This window comes from Diadema antillarum, unplaced genomic scaffold (assembly GCF_040938485.1).
Source record: "Diadema antillarum isolate AM-2024a unplaced genomic scaffold, OU_Dant_1.0 scf00000103, whole genome shotgun sequence".
Lineage (NCBI taxonomy): Eukaryota > Metazoa > Echinodermata > Echinoidea > Diadematoida > Diadematidae > Diadema > Diadema antillarum.
Window position 1 is genome coordinate 3886488 of NW_027270992.1, and position 21637 is coordinate 3908124.

Here is a 21637-nt window from a genome sequence, read left to right on the forward strand (position 1 = left end):
AGAACCAGGGGGATTTCCCAAGCATGTGATTTGAGCAGTCACCTGAAAATGTAACACGAGTCAAAGAGCATTACATTCTCACATACAATGCATAATATCGTACCCACACACACTTAATACAGTGTCCCTATTAAAATGCATCATCTTATTTTGTGGATATACAAATTTGGCACCACAGCATTTTACTGGACTGTTGAACCACATTTCCAACACTCATTTCTTTTCTTTTTTCATTAAAGCACACACATCTGCCAACATATAGCTAATTAATACAAGAGTTCCTCAGTTGGGAAAAATAGTTAAGCATACATATGTAATTTGCCCATTTATGATTGTTGACTACGTTACAGAATATTTCATACAAAATCAACCCTGCCTAAGACAAATCTATTTGGAGCGAAGATATAGCTTCGACTTACAGAAAATTCAACTTATGAGGGATTAAAATGAATAGAATATAACGGGACTTATTATCTTGGGACTTCTTATGCTGACTCAAGAGATTGTCAAAGTAATGCAAAGTCAATTTGTACAAGGTCTACTGTATTTTTCAACTGCAGCAATTCAGTTCAATGTTCTGGATTACACAGCTTACACCGAGTCTCTCAAAAAACAACAGTGCAGCTCTCAGATTGACTGTCAGGACCAGATGTATGTTGCCTCACCTACTCTGTGCTGAATGTTTGAAATATGCTCTTCATATGAAAATAGAGGAGTCCATAATGAGAGCGTTGATGGAGATGTTGCTCTTTCCATTTAATATGCAGTACTTTTCTCCACAAAATACACACAATCTGCATGTAAATTACTCAACAGATGAATTTTTGAAAAAGGTACTTGTTCGTACGTCACATGCAGAGTAGCACCACTATGAAGTCTTCATAAATGTCAAAATATTAAGGACATGGGAATGTCTTGATATGAAACTGGCCTGCACTTATAAGAGCATAGCAGGAAATTGTATTACAAAACAACACAACAAAATGCATATAAACCTCAATATCTCCTGAAACTAGACACTGTAATGCAGTGTGAGGCTGTGTATCGATGTGCAACCCAGATGTGCTATTACAATACTATCATAGTGGGCTTTAGCATGTTGAAATAAAATGGCATAAAAAGATTCATGGTGCAGATTTATAATCATCACTTGAATGAAACAACAGAAAAATTATCTTCTCTCCAGAGCATATATTCATAATGCTCAAACTATGCATAATAGCAGCATTGTAAGCTGGATAGGCAGATGTAAACATTGTGAAATTCTAATAGAGCTTCTATCATAGTACTTAGTTGAATTTAATCTCTTTTGACAAACGTATGATGACACAGGGCCTAACCAAAATCTGAGCTTTAATAGGTACAAATAAGGTTTCCCTGTCATTCTATGTGGGGCAAAAACCTTCATATCACTCTGCCGTCTGACTCTGAAAGATCTCTGTCATCAAATGCAGTTTATTCCATTCAATAGTTTTCGTAAGTCAGAATGTACTGTCGTTTTCCTTCAGGCAGATTTAGCATCATGATGATGTAGCAGGCCGAGTCTGAAACTCCAAGTAATTAACATCATAGTCCTCCATTGCCTTAGACAGGTAGAACCATCTTCCCATGAAACCAACGTCTCTTATCCTGTCTGGGAACTCCCTCCACGACACTTTCAGATGTTTGCATGTGGCGTCAAAAGACGACACCCTCTTGTCAAAATTGTCCTCCCAGACAATGGAACACACTCCCAAGTTCATGTATCTCAGCACCCCATTATTTCGAAGCAGCAGCAGTTTCTGGACGTGTCTGTCTGAATCTGGGTTCCTCGTAAAGTTGCTTAGCAACAAGAGGTCATTGCTGGCTTCCACAAGTTCTTGGTCAAAGCCCTCTTCACTGGGGTTCTGCCTCCATGTGTATCCAATCAGCCCAAGAGAGGTGATGTAAAACCCTGCCTTAATTGGGCGCTCTTTCATATCGCTAAAGATGTCCAATGTAGCCGATTTGTAGTCACGATACATGTTTTGGACATAATCACCTAAATGGATACAAGATAGAAATTAAATAAAGGTGTAAGTTTTCAACTTGGGAAAAGAGAAATCACCCAGAATAATATGGATTTCCAGATTCAATCACATCAGGTAGGAGAAATATCACCTAAACATGTTCTCTATTTGTATGATGATAAATCGTACATAGAACTCTTCTACTACAAAATTTATATACAGTGAAACCCCGTTATAACGAGGTCTGTGGGACCGCTGATATTACCTCGTTATAACTGTACACATTAAAAACAAAGAAAAACATCAGCACAAAGTCATATATCAATCAATCAAGCATAAGAGCAGTCTTTGCATTGTTATTATTTAAGTATGGATCGTTATTATTGATACAGAATAAAAAGGAATCATTTGTGAATTGATGCAAAAAAAGAAAACAAAAAAAAAGTAGGGGTTTAAATGGGTTCTTATTTTTCTTCCGAAAATCTCTTCGCATGTACATGGGGCGCCCCCCCCCTCCCACTTTTTGTGCACCATACAAAGGAATACATAAGGTGTCATTACTTTGGCCCCCCCCCCCCCCCCCCACCTTTTTAAACCCGGAAGTATGTAAGTGGCACCAAAAAGAAAGAGTAATAGAGATGGTAAGACCCTTTTTGGTGGGTTTTTTTGTTTTGATTTTGTTTTTTTGCTTGTCAGCCAAAGAAACCCGGAAGTGGAAGGGGAGAGATGAGGTGAGGACCTTTTTTTTTTTTTTGTATTATTTACCTGTTAGCTCATGAAACCCGGAAGTGGGCCCCCCTCCCCCACTTTTGAAAACGCTCTGCCGGCCCTGCTGTACAGGTACATGATGTTTGGACCCGGAGAAAATGCGTTTTTATTTTCTTTTGAAAATTTCTTCACATTTTGTACATCTGCTCTTGAAAGCTTAAGTGTCCGAAAATTGGGGCTTTTACTCTATCGCCTCCTGCTTACCATGCCATGCTCACCATGCATATACAGAAATGTACCACTATTGCACTGGCACCATTGCGTTAGCATTGCTCATCACCATGATCACGTCTTCTGAAAATGAAATCAATGGCAATGCATGCGTAGCACAGCACTTGTAGTAGCAGTGGTCAGCGTCAGTGCAGTGCATGTGCAGTTTTAATGACGTTACAGACCTACTATTCTAGGGATCGCATTGTATTACCGGACGCGATTTTTGTAATCGAATAATCGAGGCCTTTCGCACCTAGTCCTTGCACCAGAATCACAATTCATCCCACAAATCACCGTACACATTCTCACCGAGCAGATGACTAAGAAAAAAATCGGCAAACGAGGCTCAAATTTCGTATTTTACGGTAAAATGTCTGTCTTGCACATTTCGATCAGTTCAATATAAAACCTTGTGAGAAATCGACAACTGGTTAGACTCTACGTGCTTTGTCTATGGGAGCTGCACGCGCGGGTGATGAGTTGCGGGCCCCTTAGCGCACAACTATTCCGCATCGTTCGCGTTTGAGGACGATAGCTACAAATTTCCGATATTGATCAGTGAACTTTTGGTTCTATTGGAATCTTCAGCATTTTTCCTGTAGGTTCTATATGAGTGGAATTTCATAGAATTTCAGTCGTGAAATGTGATTCAAACATGCATAAAATTAACTACGAAGAGGTGCGGGTCACTCAACTATAAATTTGAGGTAAAATGTGAATTTTTTTCGTGTTTTTACATTTTTACATGGCGTTTTTGCGATTTCGGTCCACACAAAGTTCTGTGAGGCTAATCTACGAAGTCTCGCGCGTACAGAATGTCATTAGTACGCAAAAATGTGCGTGTCCGGTAATACCATGCGTCCGGTAATACCATGCTTGCCCCTACGAAGTAAATTTAGACTAACGTTATCGTTACTTAGTCGCTAGCAGCAGAGGTCTATACATGCGTGATTATGTATCAGAATTTGCCATACAGAGCATGAGAAATACTTGAAATTTTAGCTTAAGAAAATTATACATACTAATCTTTTTGGGTAAGCCTCTCTGCAGCCTTTCTGGCACAACTATTCGTTGCTTCAGCTGAGAAAGTCGACTCCACATTCCACGCATGGAAGCTGCCATTTTGCATCTGAACTGCCTCTGTCAAGTACTTTATTTTTAAGAGTATTTACATAAACTATTCTGGGTAGATCTATATTTCTTCTGCTCAAGTATTGACAAAATATTTTTAACTAAATTTATTCCAGTGAAAAATATATTTCTAGAGTTTCTATATTTATGATTTTCACTTTGATATCGTTACTATAAAAAAGTACTGCTCTCTGCAGCCTACGCGCTTCAATCGGAGACACTCTCCACGAGAAAATAGTCAAAAGGATTGTACACTTTGTGGTTTTTAATCCGGTCTGATGAGACATGGATGGTATACCACAACCTCCAGCAGGTAATTTGAAATTACTAAATTGTTTTATCGCCATTTATCTCGTTTCAGGAACGTTTCAACGTCTGAATATAGCTAATTTATAGCTCGATAGCTGATGCCGACGAGAGACGCTCGTCACGGGAGAACACAGTCCCACATACTCATCTATGTGTTTTGCAATTTACGTGGCATGATACTGTAAATTTAGACGTAGCTAGGCTACTTCCCACTACACTAGACTAGGGCCTAGATCTGCATAGTCTACACAGTGTATGTAACATACGAACCGACTAGAAATCTACACCAACTTACTACGGCCACGCCCATGTAAACTTACCATACGAGAGGCCGCGGCCAAGCGAGGGCAGCCAGGGCTTGCACTCCGTCTGGTGTGACAGTTATTTCATTCATGATCATGACCTAAGAATAATACAGTTCAAAAGTTCAGTTTTTCATGCTTGTTTTGTTTGTTTGTGTGTGTGTGTGTGTGTATGTGTATGTTGTAGATTCCGGAAATTGAACCAATGTATTTTTATACTAGATCCGACCAAGGGCCAAGGCAAGGAAGGCGCAATACAGTTTAAAACTTTAATTTAAAATAAAAAGCAAGTTACCCAATGTTCGACAGCCTAACTAAACTGCAGAAGCAGAGTAGCGTGCATGATTCGAACGCCTGCACTGCGATCATAGTTCGAACGCCTATGCTCATTGTTTGACCCCTTATGTCCGTGCTTCGACATTCGCGACATACCGCGCCGCGCCGTGCGCTTGCCCTGCCTATAAATTTTGATGAATGGTAACCTGGTATGCTGTAAGGTTGATTATCATGCAATTTTTGCAATTTAACCATTGTGTAAATGTTGTGATTGGGGACTGCAGATTTTGCATTTTACAGTGTGTCCTGTGCTTAAAAAATGTTCATTATTGTGCAATATCACATAGGAAACTTTGATATCCCCCACATTTGTGATGGTACTTTAGTCTCGGGTGTATACTGTTTGCATGAAAGTGCAAGAGAGGTTTACGGCAGATACATGTATATAGAGTGCACATGCTTCTTAATGATCACACTATCCTCTTTGACTTCACAGATGTAGATCTGCGAAACATCATTGATAAGCTGGCCAACTTTGTTGCCCGTAATGGATCGGAGTTTGAGCAAATGACCAAAGAGAAACAGAAGGACAATCCCAAATTCCAGTTTCTCTTTGGAGGAGAGTACTACAATTACTACATGTACAAAGTCTCTTCTGAGCAACAAAGTGAGTAGACTTTTATTCATCCATACCAATTAGGATTTTATTTCAAAAATTATGCAGTGCCCGCTGCATACTTCAAGGATTGGAACTAGCACTGGCTGCCGGGTGGTGGAAGCTCGGCGGGTCGAGTAGATAAGACAGTTGTCCGGAGATCAGGAGGTCGTAGGTTCGAATCCTGCCTGAGTATGTGTGCCCATGATTTCTTCTGTCATGGCTTTTTACTAAAACACTGATCAATTCAGCGTTTATTTATGTTGATGTAGGGCAATTTGTCAATCAGTTGCAATAAAAATATCACTTTATGAAGTGTATGCCATCATGATTTTGAGAAAGCAGCATTTTCTTGCAATCCTCAGCTGATTTCCTCTTCAGATAACAATTGATATGAGATTGATAGCTGCCCATTCTGTCATCAAAGTACTTCATGATTTTGAAATGAGAAATGAAGGCCATCAAGGAAGGACTCTTTTTCTTATTAGTGCAAAAAAAAAAGGGAAGTGTTATGATGTGAATGTTACATTAATCACTGAAAGAGCAAAGTCTTGTTTCAAATGCTAAAAATGCCTTCATTTGAAGCTTCTTGTGCACAAGGAATGCTTCATCTCAATGAGATGTTTCTCGTTTCCATGATGAAGGCATACAGCAGAAGGAGAAGCTGGCCCAGCAGCAGGCCATCATCCAGGACGTCATCACCCCAGCAGTCGATCCAGTCGGCGCCATGGCAACCACAAATCCAGCAGCAACAGCAGATAGAGGAGCAGATCGCCCAAAGCGAGGAGAACCTGGGCAAGCAGAAGGAGGTCCTCATGCAGCAGCAGAATGTAAGCCGGACCTTGCCCTTCCTTTTGAGAAATGCTGGGTAGCCTCAGAGATGATAGATGGGCCATCAATGTTTTTTCTTTCTTTCTGTCTGTCTGTTGTTCTTTTCTGGAATGCCGCTATTCAGGAATTCTGAAAAAATGGAATTCATTTCACTATACAAAAAGCTTTGACTACAGTGCCACAGCAAGAATGTGCTTTAACTTTGATGGTAAACTGGAACCAATTAAGGACATAATGTCAAAATTAACTGACAAAACTGCTGCCAGGGTTAGTACTTCATATACTGTGGTGTCGTTTTTGAGCTCAACAGGCCTTGACTGTGCAGATAGTCAGTTGGGATGGCACACTTCATATTATTTCTGTCTTGAATGCATTGTTTTTGATGGAGCTAATGTCAACTGTGAAACTTTGAAAGTGGAAATTTCTGTGGTTGGGGATATTTTTTGTGCACTTTGCACAGCATGACACTAGCATGAAAATAAAAGCACAGAAATTTTTTGCTTGTCATATGTAACACACTGTATACTTTGGTTATATTTAGATTCCACAGAATTTAAAACACACAGAGTTCATCCTACCCAGCCGAGCTCCAAAAATGCCTTTTTCACAGTAGTTAGCCTTGCATGTCTCAACCTCGTGTATAAAAGTGAAAATACTTGCTGGAATCGATGCTCAGGGTAATGCTTATATGAGGCACAGCAAAATTTTACATTTTGGTATAAGCCATGGTCCAGTTTTTATCCACTTTCTACATGGCAACCAATTTTTGGCTGTCCACCTTAACTTGTGTAGCGTTTGTTTCTCTCTCACGTCGCCATGCAGAAGCAAATAGAGGAAATCATTGTGAAGAACAGAGAGCAGGTGGTGGTTGCCATGGCAGCAGACCTGGACGTCAATCTCGGTGAGCTGGACACCAGACTTCAGGCCATCGTAGATGCCTGCACCAAGGATGCCATCTCCGTAAGTATTGCCTGACAAAATGATTCCATGCCATTCCATGTCATCTTTGAGTTCAGTTTGATTTCAGTAGAGCAGAGACTGGGCTCAGTCGGTAGCGCCTCTGCCTCACAGTTGACATGATCGGGGTGAATTCCTGAGTCTAGCTGAGCAATGTTGTTTGTAATCATGCCGTCCCCTCTAGTAACAGGCAAGACACTTTGTCCCTTGGTTAGGATGTTTAAATGGAGTTTCCGTGTGTGAGCTATTTATGACTCTTGCATGTAAAAGAACTTGGTACATTCATTCATCCCATAGTGCAGAGTATCAACTCGTTGAAGTTGTTTGCTTACCCACCCACACAAGAAAAACAGTTGAATGATGCCAACCCCTCGCGGTTTGCCCCAGGTGACCAGCAGTAGTCAGCAAATGGTATCAATCAGGCACATTGCGCCAATGAGAAGAAGTTCTGATTTCACTGGCTGGCAAACTATTATTGCATGAGGGCACTGAGCTGACATAAGTAATACATTGATTAAGATTTGTGTATGATTTTAATGGTTGTGACACAAAAAAGGCATCCATCACTGTGTACCAGGTATACAAACTCTTCACTTGTTTATGTGTAGGAAGGGATGAGATCAGAATGAAGTGAACCTGAACATCCATTTCTCAGACAGACTTGTTTCTGTATACTGTGTACGCTGTTATTTTTCGCGTTCAGATATTTTCGTGAAATGAGGAGGCCCATAGACGTTTTCGCGAGATGTTGTTTTTGCGAATTGATGCAAACGCTTAACATAAATGCACTATTACCCCAAGCGCATGGAGACATTTTCGTGTGTTGTTAAATTTGCGATCCAACTGTAATTCGCGAAATTTGCGAAAATTAAACCCTCACAGAAATAACAGCTTATACAGTATTTTGATTTCTGAGCTCCTTTTAGTATCTTGTTTGGACAGCTAAGTGCTTCAGGGAGGTGCTTTCTCCCCCCTTTTTTTTTTCTTTCTTTACCCCATGTGAATAATGGATGATTAAATCCTGGTATGACTTCAAATGCAGTGGATGCTTGTAATAAAGATTGACTCCTTGACCCTCCATGTTCTCTGTAACTACAACGTATGTATCTGATGGGTTGTAGCAGTTAGTATCAGCTGATTTGGTTTTTAACTGCTCAGTCTTACATGGAATTGGAATGGTGGATATGTTATCTTGTTTCGTCTTTCAGAGTGGAAAGCAGTGGATTTTCTCAACATCAAAGTCTCCCAAACACTGCGAGTTGATAGCCAAGTACCTCCCTGCATCAGATTCTAGCCAAGGCTGCACCCTTCAATGCCAAACTCCACCTCATCTACCTGATCAATGACGTCCTCTATCACTGGGTAATACAGTTTCTGTTGTATGCAGTTATTACCTCCACCAAGGGAGGAGGTTATGTTTTCGTTACCATTGGTTTGTTTGTTTGTCTGTGACCAAAATAACTCAAAAAAATTGTGAACGGATTGGGGTGAAACTTTCAGGAAAGGTTGAGAATGACACAAGGAATAGATGATTAAATTTTGGTAGTGATCCGGAAGTTTTTATGGATTTAATGAAGGATTTTCGATATTTTGGCAGGGGTAGCGTCAATGAACTTGGGAGTTCAAGCTGTGAATTTTTGAGGTTTTCATATGCGCACTTAAGTGCATGCTCTAGTTTCTACCAGGGCGAAGTGCGCCTTGCTGAGGGCTTATAACGTAATAAAAGTTTCTATATTGGGAAATCGGCGATTTTTCAGCATACATATGTATGGGTGGAAATCACTGATTGCTATGAAAGAACAAGATCATTGGTGAAAAGTAGCTGCTTGGCGGAGGTTTGCACTCTCAGAGTGCTTTTCTATTTTCTACATTATTACGAGGCTATTTTACGATAAGTTAGGCTATTATATTTCACTTATGAATGTACCATTTTCCTTTCTGAAGAAGAAATTCTCACCATTTTAATCACTTGTCACTGAACAGAATAAGATGAATAGAATAAGAATATTGATATTGTCCATGATAACATTCACATCCAATGCCCCAAGTAGTGATTGATAGTCAAATTATCACAATCTGCTATGCACATTTTTGATGAGTAGTTTGGAAGGCAGCCTATATGTGTGCACCTAGTATGGGTTACAACTGTCTCAGTAGAGCATTCTCCTGATTGTGTTCTTCTCTCACTCCCCCCCCCCCTCAATTCACCCTCTCTCTTTCTCCCTGTTATTCATACCCCGTGGTGCCCTTGCCCACACCAGTACGAGGCGAAACGCCCAAGAACTCCAGCACGCCCTTGAGGACGTGGTCCTTCCGATCTTCTGTACAACTCACTCTGGGGCGGATGAAGACCAGAAGGGGAAGCTGGAGAAGGTATGTGAAGCAATTTCGTATTGAGTAGTGTTTGGGTTTGTTGGTGTATTAGAGAATCATAGCTGCCAATTTATTATTATAGTTATTATTTTAAACCATCTTCAATTGTAGTTTTTTTTTTTCATCCAAAAGAAATATAGATTATGTTTTCCTAGGATTTGACTACCATGCTTAATTTCTGCATTTTCCCCATTTTTAAACCAGAATATATTTTCGCTGTTATTCTCTTTGGCATCAGAATATTATACTTTTATCAGTCATCAGTATGCTTCTGGATCTGCAGTGACAGCAGCCAAAAAAGTATGAGTAAAAAGAGTAACATCAGATTTTCCTTTATCAGGGCTGGCTTAATTGCTATACCATGTAATTTAATCATGTTAATTTCAGTCAGTCTAACTCATTCATGTTGTGATTCATGCAAGGAATGTGGTCATATATTCATTGCATGTTATAACATTTCTTTGTTTGTTTGTTTCTTGTTTGTTTAAATGAATTTTGCCTTTATTTGTATTTATCTTTTCCATCCAGGTATTAAAGTTGTGGGAAACCAATAATTACTTCAACAGTGAAGTCATGGAGAAGTTAAAAAATCCTGGAGATTCACTGACACTGTACCAGGTAAGCAAGATCTATTCTTATGTTTATTTTATATTTAATCTACAGAAATTTGTATAATTGCAGAAGTTAATGGCAAGTAGATAACTGGGTGCAGACTACCAGTAGTTGTTTCTTCATACTGGGTGAGACAACAGAAATTTGTATCATCAGCATGGACCATCTCTTTTATTTCACCCTCATTTTCTTAAAGAAGCATATAACTTCAAGGCAATGAACTTACAATAATGTCAATGCAGTGTATGACAGCAGATACTGAATAACTGTATCTTTGCTTTCCACTGGATTGGATACTTGGAGAGAATGACTTTGAATTCAGGTGCCATCTGTCTATGACTTTTGGGATCTTTACTGTAATTTTTGTGTGGAATGATGATTCGTCTAGTAAATATTCAGATCTGGTCATTGTATATTTGATTGAGAAACTCTGACCATGCCTTTTATGGATGATTGAAGATATGTTATAAGCTGTGGAAGGAAAAGAAAAAGAACATCTGTCGTGCAAAGTATGTGGTACATCTTTACTCCACTTTGCAACACTATGAGACAGTGTGATCCAAACTGGCATATAAACTGCAATTTGAATGTCAGTTGCCATTGTCTGCTGAGACCTGTTTGAAAATGAAAGGAAAAAGACTTCTAGAATATGATATGCATGGAGCTCATTGCTGAATGAAAGAAAACGCAAAACTTACTGTAAAACGAGGAATTTTCGCGTGCATTTTAATTTCGTGAATTTCGCGAGCGCCAGGATTCGCGAAATTAAAATGCACGCGAAAGTTCTTATCTACACTATATGCATTGAATGCCAGTGACAGTTCGCGAAAATTTCATGCCGCAAAAAAGGCCGTCGGCTCCAATTCGTGGAAAACTCATGCCGCGAATATATCATGTTTTACAGTATTCTAATTTTCTCCATGCTCTATATGTCTCTGCAGGCCTCACAGATCGCAGAGAATGGAGACGCCATCCGCCAGATCCAGGCTAGTACCCAGAGCCAAGTGACCGGCCTGGAGAAGCAGCACAACGACTACGTGATACACATGCGGCAACACGCCCAGCAGCAGCAGCAGCAGCAACAGCAGCAACACGTCCAGCAACAGCAGCAGCAGCAGCAGCAACAGCAACAGCTGGCGGTCTCCCTGCCTCAGGCCCCTCCCACGTCTTTTGCCCTGCCCCCGGCGCAGACGGCTGCTGCGGGTACGCCAGCCCCCTCTGTCCCAGCCTTCCCCACAGCCTCCTCGGCAGGAACCCTGGTACCGGGTCAGTTGCCCCCTCAGACAGTCAGTGTACCCCAGGGCATCGTGCAGGGGGCAGCGGTGGTACCGAATGCGGATGGTCTGCCACCTGGATTACCGACACTCCCACCAGGTAACCAAGAACATTTGCTTCTCTCTCACTCTTAGATTTTGATGTTTGTGTTATTCCTATTGAAAATGCATATAAACACACAAATATTCTTCTTTTGTCGTACTGATACTGTCCTTGATATCATTAAATGTATTGAATTTATTTCTTCCACATACTGACCATTGACAGTTAAAAAAAAAAGAAGATAAGAGTCTAGAATGAGGGGCATTGAGTAGTTGTAATCTTTACAAGCTGCTACCCGTTGCAAATGTTTGTATGCATGTGTGCTGTTGTCTCTGATGTTGCCACCTGTGGTCTTCCTACTTGCAGGGTTGCCACCACAGCTGGGAGACCCACAACAACCTCAGCTGCCACCGCAGTTGCCGGGTAAGCAGCAGTCTCAACATTTGACCATTGCCAATTAGATGCTCAGTTTGGGGAAAATGAACAAATAAGCAACCTCTCTTCCCCATGAAACCAAAGAGTGATCAAACTAATCTGACGTGATTCCATTTCAGTGAAGAGCAGTTTGCAAAATTCAGACTTTACATTTAATCACATCAATACTGTATTTATTCTAAAGAGAGAACTTTTTTCAACGTATCCAACTGTGGGTGAGGACATCTGTTTTGGACTCGTTTTGTTTTTCAGGATCCATTAAAAGTGTTTGCACTATTGAAAGCAAGTCATAATTTCAGACATTTGCTTCAGGAAGATGTGGATTTCTAGTCATTCATTACTGTATGTATAATGCCCTCTGAACTACATGGTATTGTAGTGTAATGGTTTAAAGAGAGTAAAATTCCTTCTATTTATTTGATTGGGGAAGCTAATTCAAGGTTGAGGAAAATGGTCACCTCATATCTAAATGTGTATATCTGACATGATGGTGTTGTTGCTGTTATGTTTGTCGACAGGTATGCCTCCCCTTGATCCAACTCTCTTTGCAAGGTTTGACCCCTCGATACCGCCCCCTGGTCTGCCTCCAAGCTTCAGGCCCCCACTCCCCTTCCCTCCTGGTGAGTACTCCACCACTGCCAATACTTTGCGATTAAGCAAACATGTGGTTAGTGGCATTGACCCCCGGCATGTGTTTGCCGTTGAACAATGACCTGGCCAGAATTATTCTCCCCCATCCGCTGGGAGTGGGGGAGGGTATCGAACTGTAGGTATAGGTGTGATTCCAGTGAATGGGGTAATAATATGCTATGAAGGGCTTTAATTGAGCACTGCTGTGTAGAGGATTAGTGTTATAGAAGAAAGAGCCATTATTATTGTTATAAAGATGTGGCAGTCCCTCATTGTTACATAAGTGCAGCAAATTGATGGTGGAAGTCATTAATTTCATGACATTTCTTTAGGTGTACCTGCACTGTGTACATCTTAAGTGCAAACACGTTATATTACAAGCACTGTAAATATGGATAGCCTGTCAGCTAAGAAGTAGAAGTCTTCAGCCTCCACTGTTCTAAATCTATTCTTGTGAGAACCGTTGCGTACGAATGAGAAAATAAAACTTTGCACACATCTTTTTGAGTCCAGTGTGTGAGCATGGTATATAGAGGATTACAATGCATGAGTTTTTGTGCTTTTCTGAGTCTCAATTGGATTGTTCACATTTTGGTATTTTCTCTGAATAAGCCTTGAACTATGCACAAAATATCTGCCTGCATACTGTGAGAGAAACAAACCATTCGGTGCCAAATTACTCTTTATAATGAAGAATCAGCACAAACTACCTTAAAGGCACAATTTACCATTTGCAGATGAAATAGAGACCCAACATTAATAGTTCTAAAATGTGAGTTAGGGATAGAAACAACCACTGTAAATATTTGAGTACGTATAATTGATGTTAAGTATTGTTAAATATACGAAATGTGAACAATAGTTACAATTAAAATGTTTCCAGACTAAACCGTCTACAGTTATGGTTTATTGAGAAAAATACTGATATCTCCTTATATTTTAGGTTTTATTGCGAAAATTTTATAAGGTAGGATGTTTTGTGATACGACAGACCTACAGATATGCATCAAATGTGATATCTTGAAAATTTTGTAATCACTGCTCCCAAAGGTAAACAGGACCTTTAAATCACATATGCTGGGTTTTCTCAAGAGATGATGGCACAGCATGCCCAGATGATTCTGAGTGTAATGTATTGTGACTTGGATTATTATCATGTGTGATTTTTATGTCACACTCTCCATGAATAACGATCAAGACAACATCACAGAAGCACCATATTCACTCTCTCAGGAGAACCCTTTGCCAATGACCATTTCACAGGTGATTAAATGGGTCGACTTCCAGCCTGAGACCCTGTCTGCAATTCACTGAACTAAAGATGAAATATTTGTGAAAAAAAACAAACACTAGTTTCGATACACACAAGATTCTACCCTTTGTTGATTCTCAAATATCAAAGCCATGCTGTCTGTGATATACATTCTTTAAAGGGATGGGTTACTTTTTGATTGACATGGAGATTCAGATTTTGAAATTTTTGTGAGATGATTAAAAACTACTTATGGTCCTAGTAAAAGGTGGGACCCACATTTTATTTGGAGCACTTTGTTTTGCTTTATTTCTGGATATCTCAGCCATTTCAAGATCGATTTTCATCATATAAACTTTTAACTCCTCTTAGAGTTGTATGCTCTTTAATATTTCATAAAGGAATTTATAATTATTTCGCAAAAAGTTCAAAGCTGAATCCATATCTCAACCAAAACTATACCATCCTTTCATGTTTTTGTATACCATGTTTATATATCTTGTATTCTTCTCTGTAGGTATCCCGCCATTCCAGCTCCCACCGGGCATCGATTTCTCCAAGCCCCCGCCGGGATTCTTCCCTGAACTCCCTCCCCCGCCGCTCCCTCCCATGAGCCAACCCCCCATAGCCTCGGCTGAGATCAACAACGAAGTCTCCCTCCTGCCCAAGGTGCCCTACTACGACCTCCCAGCTGGGCTCATGGCACCCCTTGTGAAGGTGGGTGGGGTCACATGGCACTTGATACTGGTCTTGCCCCCTCCTATGCCCCCCCCCCCCCCCCCCCCCCCCGAGAAAATGTTTAATCTGATTTCACATTTACTCTGCCCAAAACTCACTTCTTGAACTTTTGGACACTTCAAATACGTTGAAATGTTCATGGTTCGATAGACTTCAGTTTCAGTCAATTTCAGATTTGCAAGCACTATACTCTTGCACCCCTGTTCAAACTGCTGCCATGATGAAACATCAGGGCTGTGTGGAAATTAATTACATGCCACACTGATGATATGAATTTGTCCAAATTGCCCAGCATGTTTTGTATTCTTGCTGTTTTAGATGCTTAAGTTTCCTTAGCGGGACGACCAATGGTAGAGCTAATGAGAATTGAGGAGCATGACAAACTGTGTTAAATTAGTGCATTTGAGAGGTATTGTTGCTATGGCTGACATGTTTTGCTGATGATGTTTGCATGTTACGCACAGCTGGAGGACACAGACTACAACCCCCTGGACCCGGAGGACATCCGATTACCCCCTCCCCAGGCCCCCAGTGAACGCCTCCTGGCTGCAGTGGAGGCTTTCTATGCTCCGCCCTCTAGGGACGCTCCAAGAAATAGGTGTGTAGTAACCATTGAGATTCTGTGGCTCCATTATTTGCCAGTTTTGTCAAGTGCAAAATGCACTTATGAATATCTCTTTTATGGTCTGTAATGTAGTATTTGCATAAGACATCATGCATGTATCCTGCAAAATTTGGTCACAAAGAGAGAGGTTCATATTACTTGTTATGATGAAGGATATTTGTATCAAAAGCAAAAGCTGTGTTGATCTGACACCTGTATTCAGATATGAAAATTCCCAATGCTATTTTGATAATCTCACACAAGTGACAACAAAGAAATGTTACTATTAATAGACATTTCAAACACCAATATATTATGGATAGATAAATAGATTGATTGATTGATTGATTGATTGATTGATTGATTGATTGATTGATTGATTGATTGATTGATTGATTGATTGATTGATTGATTGATTGATTGATTGATTGATTGATTGATTGATTGATTGATTGATTGATTGATTGATTGATTGATTGATTGATTGATTGATTGATCGATCGATCGATCGATCGATCGATTGATTAAAAATGATTGATTGGCTGATTAATTGATTTATTTAAAAATGAATGAAAGGATGGATTTATTCATTGATTGGTGGATGAATGGATGGATTGATTAATTGATTGATGAATTATCTTGCAGTGAAGGGTGGGAACAGAACGGGCTCTTTGAGTTCTTCAAGGCCAAGCAGAAGTATTCCAAACAGAAGAAGGAGCGGGAGAAGGAGGGGAGGGAGAAACCCAAGAAGCCCCTCTCGCCCCTCCGGATGCCATCCAGGGTGGAAAAGGAGCTCACCCCGCCTCCCGTCAAACCTGCCACTCCACCCCCCAAGCAAGAGTCCAGGAGGAGATACAGGTTAGTAGGGGGCAACTTGATGATTAGATTCCACTACATTCCAAGAGAGAAGAGCATGCTCTGTGACTGAAACTTTTGTTTCTTTGGTTTTTGTCACTGTTTTGTTTTTCTTGTTGTTTTGAAGGGCAGGTTACATTACAGCCTAATAAGGGGGATTCTATTCCATTTTCTTTGTTGAGAAGCTAAGTAAAGTTGGATGCTAGATGAAACCACAGGCACAATCTGTGTGCTGGCCTTGGAGCTTGTAATGATTTGTAAGTCATTCAGGAGAACATGTCTTCCACTGGCCTCTATATGTAATTTAGCTACAAATTCTTGATTTCATTAAGAAGTGGGTCAATAAGAACTCAAACGTGCTCATCACTATTCTCACAACATAACCCGTTGAGAATGAGTCCCAAGTATACTCAGGCAAGTGTCTATGGGAAATGTGTGTTGAAGCAAAATTAGCTTGTCCTCAGCGGGGTAATGATGCCACTTGTAAATGTGAACACAGGCTCTGTGATCTTGCCAGACTGCCTTCTGGTACAGTGCACACTCAGTAACTGGGAATCACCTTAGTGTGAACTCTGCTAAGGTACAACAAAATCCTGTGAAACAAATTTTGATTTTCACCTCATAATTGCAACTGCAATGTGCATGATTGAGGCATATTTTGACTGAAATACTAAAAGCACTGTCCCCATCAACGTCTCAAAAATGGTGACGAAATCCTGATTGGTAATCTTAAGGTTTTCAATTTTCCAGCCATTTATGGTTCATCCCTGACAAGCCAGGTCACAGACTTCTGATTGCGCAGTTATAACATTGGACAGTAATCAGCAGGACGCAATAGTATGGCATTGCAGCATGGGAGAAAAGGTTGTCCCCCAACCTGTCGTGACTAGGAGGGGGCCACAGTAATAACATTTATATGGCGCTGCTGTGAAGGCTGCTCAGAATGATGATGTACACCCCTTTAAGGCTGCCTTGCATAATCTCCTTGTGCCATTAGGTCGAGGTCACGCTCAAGGTCGAGATCTCGCTCCAGGTCGAGGTCACGATCCAGATCACCACCAAGGAGGTTACGCCGGTCGAGGTCAAGGTCGAGGTCCCGGTCGCGGTCGAGATCCCCGCCTGGCCGATTCTTCCGCCGGTCGTCGAGATCCAGATCGAAGTCACGCAGCCGTAGCCGAAGCCGTAGTCGCAGTCGCAGTCGTAGTCGTAGCCCTCCTGCGTACCGCAGAGACAGGAGGGAGAAGTCTCCCAAGCGAAGCCCCACACCAGATTATGGAATGTGAGTCATATACCTTTGAACATTACATGCCGTATTAGATCAAACACAGTAAAGTATTCCATCCCAAAGATTGTGATATGCAATAATAAGTCATCCACAATTGTAGTATATCAACCGTTTGTGGTTTAGATTGGTTTAAAAGTCTCAAAAAACACATTATTATTCTAGAGAAGTTGACAGACACTCCTTAAATCCTTGTTTCTAAGATTTGTGCATGAAAACCAGCACTAGTCGTCGCACCATTGCTTGTGACAAATTTTTTGAGGACCTTGTGAATGGAGGTGTCAAAGAGTCGTTTTGACTACTGCAGTGTCTCTCTTTTGATTGACATTGACCACATTGCATTTTTTCTTCCTGAATGCAGTCAACCTTTCTACCAGATGAATGTGGAAACCAAGCTGGGAGAAGACAACAAGGGTCACCAGCTCATGAAGAAAATGGGTGAGTGAGAGGTTTGAACTGAGGACCTAAGGTTCCAGTGATATGTCACCTCCATTTCAGGAAGGACTTACAATGCTGCTACTTTGACACGCAGCACGGTTATAGCTGATTTGTCGTTGAATCGTAAGTTGCAGTAACATAAGGTATTCCATGAAATGTGGAGAAAATACAGCATGTCTTCGATTAATCTTATGTGTCAAAGAATTTATAGTTCCCACTTGCTTTCAGCGTGACCGTCATGCCTCGTGGTTCCTGAAGAGAGAGAAATCATTCTCATGGGTATGATGATTCCAGGTGGTTATCTGTCATCATTCAATCTTGTGAGCTGTTAGGGTCTAGCAATTTGTATTTGTTGGGAGGGGTTAGAGATACTCCGCCATAACCGCTATCTCAAATCCTCCTTCATGTCAACGAGAAATTAAGAGAAGGATTATAGAGCTGCCAAATCTCCCTGATCCAGCAGGAGACTTCCTGTAAACATCAATAAATTCCTCATGTCTGGAGAAGAGAATAGAAAATGCTCCCTGAGTTTGCAACTGATTGACAAATTGCCCTACATCGACATAAATGAGTTGGACATTGTTTTGCCCATTGAGCTCCATGTAGCACAAGTATCTTCCTGATTGCTCTGCAAAATCTCCCTGATTTTGATGGGTGACTGTTTGGTAGCCGTGACATTGCAACAATATCTCATCAGGTGACTTTTCAACCTCATCACATGACCATCATTACCTCCCCCTTCTCCCCAGGATGGTCTGGCCAAGGTCTCGGTGCCAAGGAGCAGGGCATCGTCAACCCCATCGAGAGCGGCGATGTCAGGCAGAACATGGACAAGTACAAGGGGGTGGGCGTGGACATCAATGACCCCTTCGAGAGCTTTCGGAAGAGCAAGAGCTACACGTACAATAGGAGGAAATGAGGTGGGTTCTCTATTAGCACTTTTAGTTAATAGTTTAGCTTAGTTTTGCTTACTTAATTAAAGTCACACCTGTCATAAGATGGCTGTCCTAAGAAGGCCTGTGAGTGATATGATGTTACAAAACATACAAGCATATAAATCAATGCACAAAAACATATAAAGAGAGAGAGAAAAAAAAATAGAGATTTTATACACCTGTGCATACATGCACAACTAATACACAGTCAACAACTGAAACAATTCACACCTCTCATCCAGGATCCTCTCAGATATGTCTTTTCATGGCTGTTATGTACAATATTTATTACATCATTATCTAAGAGTCCTCATGTGGTGCTCTGTCTCCATTTAATAGCACTTTCCTGTGTACAACTGGAGAATGATAGTTTCTTGTCCATTTTGCTCTTTATAAAAATATAACAACAAACAATACAGTGATACAAATTGGCAACATTGTGGATGAAATAGTAAAAATTTAGATGTAAAAGAATATATTATTGTTAATGCAGGGATAACATGGACTTCGTATTACTATGTAAAGTACATTCTTGAAGTTGATTTTTTTTTTTTTTTTTTTTAGTGTTCTTGTCATGACCAGCTTTGTGTAGTGTGCAGAGAGGCAGATCTGTTGGTGTGTCACAGAAACTATTCTGCTGCCTCCTCTGAGCAATGATTCAAATTCTTATGATATAAAAGGATGAGTGCACTATTTCTTATGTGTGGCACACATTGGAAGACCATGAAACCATGGGATACATCATATTCTGTACCTCTCATTGTTGTATGAGGCTTGTGTGAAGTGGAAGAGGTTTTGATTTTTTTTTTTCTTAGATTGGTATTTGTCTTTGCAGCGCCCTCTAATTTCATTCCATTTTGGCGTTGCTGTGTGACACAAGAACAAAAATTGCATCTGTGATGTGTTTGGTTAGGTAAAAATTCTGAGAGCTGCAATGTTGTGTGCTATTTTGCCATTTTGGTGGTGTGTATATGCAATGCTGCACACTGGCACTGGTCTGACGGTCCCAGACTGGTAAAAATCACTGTTGGACTAGCAAGTTTTCAGGGATTACTAGATTAACCGGCCAGACATGACCGGTAAAATACAAAAAATTACACTGTCGGGGCCAGTTGGAAAAAAGTACAGGACAAGTAAATTTAAGGTTTGGACCATTAGGGAAAATAGGTTAGTGTGCAGCCGTGGTATATCAATCTATGCCTTCCATCCTTCTTATCTTTCCAGGTGGATGTGCTGTACATAATCCTTCAATGTCAAATTCATCCTGGAACACTGGATTTCTGGTCTCAGTGCTGTTTTCAAGTACACCCAGATATATCCAGATCCTGTTTCAAATACCCCACAATGTCGACTGCAAGCCACAGGGAAATAATCCATGTATACTACATTTGCCAGCTGATCGTGGTTGTTATGAACAGTGGCAAAGATTTTGTTCTCTTGTCCCTTGTTTCATTCAAGGAAAAGAGATTTACCCTTCACTGTGGTTTGAATGAAGTCTTTGCGATTCTGAATATCTCATTTAAACAAGATGTGTTTTACTCATTCTGCCAGAAAGTTGAGCATCAAGACCAAATATCTGGAAGTTTTTGTTTTAGGGAATAAGACTTTGGGAAAGCATATGAAAGATAACAATTTAATGATATCATATTGTAGGGAAATGAAATAATAATGAAAAATCAAGGTAAATTTTGAAAGGGAAAAGAGATAGAGGGAGAAAACATTGCACAATTGTCACTTGGATGTGGTAGCAAGCTGAGCAACTACAGGTGGCAAAGCTGAGGAGCTGTTTTGGTGCAGTGGATAAAACAACATGAGGTCTGTGGTTCAAGTCCCCTGGCTGTGGTGTTTATGTGCCCCTTTGCAAAATTATTCCTCTGTCCTCATTGCGTAGTCCTTTGGAGGTGGCGTAGAGCTGTCTGCCCAATGTGTGCTTGCCGACAAGCATTCATCATTTCATGAGCAGCCATCTAAAACCAATCATTAAAAAAAAAAATCAAATTCAAATACAAAGCAAAACCGAACAGGGATGGACCGAGTCATGTCATGCCGGTGTAGCAGAATCTTAATGCTGCATGAAAAGGTGGTCAATTATATTTACGAGATATGGATGGAGAATGGCAGTGTAGGATAGCTACAAACATGAGTCCTGCATGCTTCAAGTCCTGAAGAGCAACCTGGTTTATTTGCAGCCTAACTTGCCTTTGGCAAAACTCAACATAATGAACATACTTTGCATAAACTGTATTTACATATTTACATATTTAAATGAACTAAGAGGACTAGTGAAATGGAAGAGACCAACTAAAAAGTTAGAACCCAATTCACTTAGACTACCAATGAAAATAAACCGGATGAAGGTGGCAACAAGCTGGGGTGAGAACTGTGAACATGGAATGTTAAACAAAAGGATCAGATGTGACAAGTAGCTGGGATGAGAACTGTAGGCATGGAATGTTAAACAAAAGGATCAGATGTGTCAAGAAGCTTGGGTGAGAACTGTAAACATGGATGGGAAAGGAATGAGAGTGGTGAGAAAGAAAGAGAGTACAGGTCCATGAGAATGTGGGACAGCCTGAGAACCTAAACAAACTGAACTTCATAACAAACTGACGCTATAAAGAAGGAGATAGCCAATAGGAAACTCTACTAGATCAGCTTTGCTGTCTTACAGCAGTTTGTTCCGGCACAAAAGTCACCAACACCACGTTTATTCCATGCAACTTGTGGTATGCAAAA

General features: G+C 40.6%; 1 protein-coding gene and 1 pseudogene across 1 annotated transcript; one reads left to right on the top strand and one right to left on the bottom strand.

The window, feature by feature from the left end:
* Positions 1-1520: 1520 nt before the first annotated feature.
* LOC139719024 (mitochondrial import inner membrane translocase subunit Tim29-like) lies at positions 1521-4091 on the bottom strand. Its single transcript, XM_071630466.1, has 2 exons — positions 3992-4091; positions 1521-2020 (listed from the first exon to the last, which is right to left on the bottom strand). The coding sequence occupies exons 1-2, from the start codon at positions 4089-4091 to the stop codon at positions 1521-1523; spliced, it is 600 nt and encodes a 199-aa protein (XP_071486567.1).
* Positions 4092-4315: 224 nt separating this feature from the next.
* LOC139718943 (calcium homeostasis endoplasmic reticulum protein-like) lies at positions 4316-20534 on the top strand (annotated as a pseudogene).
* Positions 20535-21637: the final 1103 nt, after the last annotated feature.

Excerpts from the sequence above, each read along its gene's own strand:
- LOC139719024 (XM_071630466.1), bottom strand. The coding sequence starts at position 4,091 with ATGGCAGCTTCCATGCGTGGAATGTGGAGTCGACTTTCTCAGCTGAAG. Across the intron at positions 2,021-3,991 it reads AGGCTTACCCAAAAAGATTA|GTGATTATGTCCAAAACATG; the intron begins GTATGTATAATT and ends GTATCCATTTAG.